Source organism: Ascidiella aspersa, chromosome 4 (assembly GCF_963924565.1).
Source record: "Ascidiella aspersa chromosome 4, kaAscAspe10.2, whole genome shotgun sequence".
NCBI classification, from domain to species: domain Eukaryota; kingdom Metazoa; phylum Chordata; class Ascidiacea; order Phlebobranchia; family Ascidiidae; genus Ascidiella; species Ascidiella aspersa.
In genome coordinates this window covers 27,027,942-27,032,847 of record NC_139450.1, presented here as the reverse complement: position 1 = coordinate 27,032,847, position 4,906 = coordinate 27,027,942, and the positions used below count along the sequence as shown (strand labels likewise).

The 4,906-nt window shown below is 35.5% G+C and overlaps 1 protein-coding gene across 1 annotated transcript; it reads left to right on the top strand.

Annotated features, from left to right (window-relative positions):
• The first annotated feature begins 323 nt into the window (after positions 1 to 323).
• On the top strand, positions 324 to 3,937 carry LOC146157234 (methyltransferase-like protein 27). The gene is made up of 4 exons (XM_083388138.1): positions 324 to 549; positions 1,037 to 1,154; positions 1,846 to 1,960; positions 3,704 to 3,937. The coding sequence occupies exons 1-4, from the start codon at positions 324 to 326 to the stop codon at positions 3,914 to 3,916; spliced, it is 672 nt and encodes a 223-aa protein (XP_083244264.1). The 3' UTR covers positions 3,917 to 3,937.
• The last annotated feature ends 969 nt before the right edge of the window (positions 3,938 to 4,906 follow it).

Sequence of the window (4,906 nt, the reverse complement as noted above, 5' to 3'; positions counted from 1 at the left end):
CCCCCTGGTAAATTTTCTGCGGGCGCCCCTGGCCATATCGTATTTACGTGTAAGTGCTAACTGGATACAACACGCAAAACTTGAGTCCTTCTTTAAATATATTGAAAAGTTTCAAATTTGGACGATCACGCACTTTGTTCGTCATGTTACAATTGTGTTCAAAAATACTTGGCTAAAAAATGGCTCTTAGTGCCACTATTCCTGGAAGCAACTATCAGACTTTTCCCAAAACTATAAAGTAATATAGCGAATCAATTAGAATAACGAACCACAAAAAGCACTGCTGTAGAAATAAAGTAAACCCTAATTGGAAATTACTGAGGATGGAAAGCAATGCTAACGGAGCAGCTCTGAAAGCCTTCAAAAGTTGCGAAAACCAGGTGACCGCCAGCACCGTTGAAAGGGTGCAAGCGGCCTACAGCTCGTGTGCTGAAAACTTTGATCAGGAAGCAATAGACCTTGGCGTTCGGGTACAACGCGAAGCTGCTCTCGTCTGTTTGAATCACATCAAAAATTGCAAAGCGAGCTCGATTTTGGACGTTGCGGCAGGTAATATAGTCGGTCCTTGTTTTCTACGACGAAATAGTTTTTACCCTAATTTATTGTCTAGGATTACTTATAGGTTGGCAGCAAAGTAAATAAATATTGTCTTTGGAATAAGGACATTTCTAAAAATCCTTTCACCCAACTTAATCAATAAGAAAAAAATAGGAGAATTATTGCGCCACTTGGATTTTTATAATAGAAAGATACGTTAAAGAACAAGATCTATCGTAGCCTACTTAGCATTCATGTAATAAACCTTGTTAAAATTTTCTGCCAAAATTTAAATAATATCAGAGTTCTTCTTAAAGCAATATTTACATCCAAGATTCGTATTAGGGAAAGAATGGAAAGGTGCAAAACTTATTTAATTTCGTGCAAAGTCGAGGGCTAAGTGTTTGATTGAAGAATCGAGTAAAGGTTTTTGAAATTTTGACTCGTTTTTGTCCTAACACCGATAATACGACATCTACCTAAACTATTAAGGTTACAGGAACTGGAGCGGTGGCATGTTATCTGCGTAAGACTGGAAACTTTGTGGGGTCAATTGACATTATGGACGCAAACATGGAAATGCTTTACGTTGCAAGTAAAAAAGACCTAAATTTACGGTATATGCTTTTGTTTAATTATTAAAAATGGTGTCATCTTATATTGTCACCTGTTAGTGACCTACAAATGGACCCAAGCCATAAGACCGAAATAACAACAACATCAACGTCGAATTAATACACAGTTAGGAATAAGACAGAAGATGACTAAAAGCTAATAGTCGTAGTGCCGTCTAAATCGGAATAAGTCCCAAACCCGTCGGAAGAAGACCTAAATGGTCAGCCCCAAACTCTACCCCCAAGTACATTACTAACTCCCCTAATCATTTTTAACCCATTTTCTAGCCCAACCCATTACCCACCAATAACCTCGACCCCCTCGAAAAAAAAAATGGAAACAAAATCAAGGGCTAAAACAGCGGCGCCCTAACGGCGCCGGTAAAACTAGGGCATCCAAACGACGACACCAAAACGGACGATGCCAGACCGACGGCCCCCGATCGCCCTCTACCCTCTAACTTGAACAGTTTCAGTGGTTATTTTGAACATTTAGGCCTCAATCCGATGAATTTGGAACGGAATCCGGCAGATTTACGTCTTATTCAGACGATTTCCATCTTGAATATTACGGCGTCTTTGACTTTATTATGTCGTTGATCTTAATACTATGGTTTTATAGATTTTGTTGTTGCTGTTTAGGTCTTATTGTGTTTCCCCACAAACACCTAATTTAAACAATATTTCATCAAAGGACTATTACTTGTCATTGGATAGAAGAAGACCTTCCATTTCGTGAGAATTCGTATGATGCTGTAACCTCCATTGGATCCTTGTTTCCAAATCATCTGCCAATGCAATCCGTTAAAGTATGTGTGTAGATCTTGCATTAACTTTTGGAACGGAAACCAACTTGTGTAGACTTACATACCGTACCTAAATTAAATATCCTCACAAGACTTGACAATAATTAGGTTCAGGTCAGTCCAAGAATGACAATCAGTTATCAAGAATTCCAAAACATTTTAAAATTAATATGCAATTTTGTGGTCCTCTACCATAATAGGCTACGGGCGTGCTATCAGTAATATGTAATGCTTTCACTCGATGACTCGATTTAAGTCACTGTTTCGGCTTGACTTGACTTAAAAGTATTCGAACAAATGATTTGACTTGAACTTGAGTCATTAGATCTCATGACTTGGAATAAAATCAAGTGTTTTTATTTAATATTTTTGTAAAAATGGGATTATTTATCTTGATTTTGCACTAAACCTATTAGATTGCCACATGTTGTCTTATTGCTATTTTTTAGTGAAGTCATTGTTTAGAATCAGACGATTTTATAAATGTAATTGGCTTAAAGTTTTATTTTTATATTAGTGATTGGCTTGAAGATGACTTGATCTATAATAAATTGACTTGGACATAACTAGGACAACTGATGTGACTTTGACTCGGACTTTGTTATTTGTTGAATAGACTTGACTTGGACAACACAATGATTTTTAAATTATTTAAAAAAAAATAAAAATAAAATATTTTCTTTACAAAAATGATGTGTAGTAGTTTCAAAGGCCCTGGTAAGGAACGATGTTTGACTTAAACTAGAAAAACGAATTATTAAAACTAAAAATATGCACCTATTTTGTCAAACTTGATATCTTTTAGTGATACAATTGCTTTTGTTTAACATAGGCCCTTTTATAAAGTAAGCTTTAAACTTTTATATTTTTTGTGTATCATCAAGCGAGTATATAATAAGGCAAAAGTTAGGGGACCAAAAACGAAAACAAAATTTTAAAATCTCACTGATGTCAAAGTTGTCAAGTTCTGATCAGTTGGGTGAAACTTAATCCCTTCTATATATGCTTTGGTAGCGGACGCCATAGCAATGCTTCACAATGAATATAGAGCGATCCTATGCGATACCAAATGAAGTCATTACTCAACTCAAACAAGCGAAAAATATAAAACTCGGAGCGGATCGTGATTATAAGTCCAATTTGGTAAAACGTTAGTTAACTCCGCTTGTTAACCTTTTACTTTATGATAGATTTTAACTTTTCAATCACTGCATATAATGTCAAATTATGGTTTAAATTACAATATCAATTCGATATCGGATAGGCACCGATACCACTCTGATATCGGACGAATACCGAAACCGCTACTTAGCATCGGGCTCCGAACCGCTACTGTCTAACATCCCTCGCTCACCACATATTCCTTGAAATGTCAAAATTGCCGTGCAAAATTTCCTACTTTAATAGTTTTTTTATTTATCCTAATAGGGTTAAATATAACATGAATAAAGTGAACTTTTGCAAAGTGATAAGTTGCAAGACTGCTGTTTATGCTTTTATCTGCTTCAAGATTACATTTGGATATAAATAGGTGATGGTGGAAAAGTAAAGCTACTTAATGTATGAAAAAGCTTTCTATTGATTATCGGCAAAGATCGTGGGACACATATATAATATATACATATATATATATATATAAAGTATAAATAAATAATCTGGTTTTGACAGAGCCACACTGCCTTGATACCGAGAACACATATAAGTAGGCTACATATAAATCTACAAAGTCCCTTATTGTTTGCACAGGGAATGCTGAAGGTTGTGAAACGCGGAGGATTCCTGATCTTCAACCTGAGGAACAGACACGCCGGAGATGACATCTACATTGGCGAGTTGCAGGAGATGGCGGATGAATGGATAACAGACAAAGTGCTCGAGCTGGTTGAAGTCAAGGAGTTTCTTCACTTGGCAAATGTTGACGATTTGCTAACTCAACTCTATGTTTATCGCAAACTTTAAACTGTGTTAAGCATGTGGAATGCAATATTGCTTTCTTTCGCAAAGAAATGGTTTACCTAGGTTATTATATAGAACAGCAAATATATTAGGTTAATTTTTCTAAATTCTTCCGGTGTTTTATTTAAACTCATTGACTGTGACCAAGCTATCGACGAAATGGATGTCTTAAAAGGTTATTAAAGTTCTTTCCTTGACTAACACTAATGACTAACATTCCCAAACACTTTGTAAATGAACGACGATTACATCGTTAACATTGTGTCAGATTTGTTTGTGCAGCCACATCATGTTCAACACCACCAAGAGTAAAACAAGATAAAAGTTCGATTACCAACGAACAATACAAAAAGCGAAAAGGGTGACGACGCACAATTAAGATTTTATAACGATAATATTGAAGTTGTACTATTGATACTCGTTTGATACTGGGGTGGTATCGGTGCCGATCTGATATCTGGTTAATATAGGAAATTTATTCTTGGTTTGCGATACAACTATTTTAATCCCAAATGTATATTTATCAAGAAATGGTTAATAACTAGAGGAAACTGAATTTCCTAACACTGAAGCAAATACTGACGCTTTTATGTGAAAAAATGGCTTTGAAAATATCAATTTCATCTATTTGGAGCATGTAGTTATGAGGTTGTTTCTTAGCGGAGTGGATCTAAAAACTTGCGCAAATAATCGCGGTATTGGTTAAAATAAAATGTCAAAGATCACAATTCCCTATAGGTATAAGTATTATGTAAATTAAAAGATTACATTACATGTTTAGATTTTGCTACACAAATAGGTTTGTGTTTTGAAGCTTGAACGCACAATAAACCGTGCTGTGAAAGCATTCATTATCTTCTGTGCTTGGTGATGACCCGATGTTAAACCAAAACATCAACTTCCTATTATAGCTGTGAGTCAATAGCTTTATTATCATTACTTGCACGTGTATATCGAAATCCGAGCAAGGGAGGTAACCCCTTTATATTATTC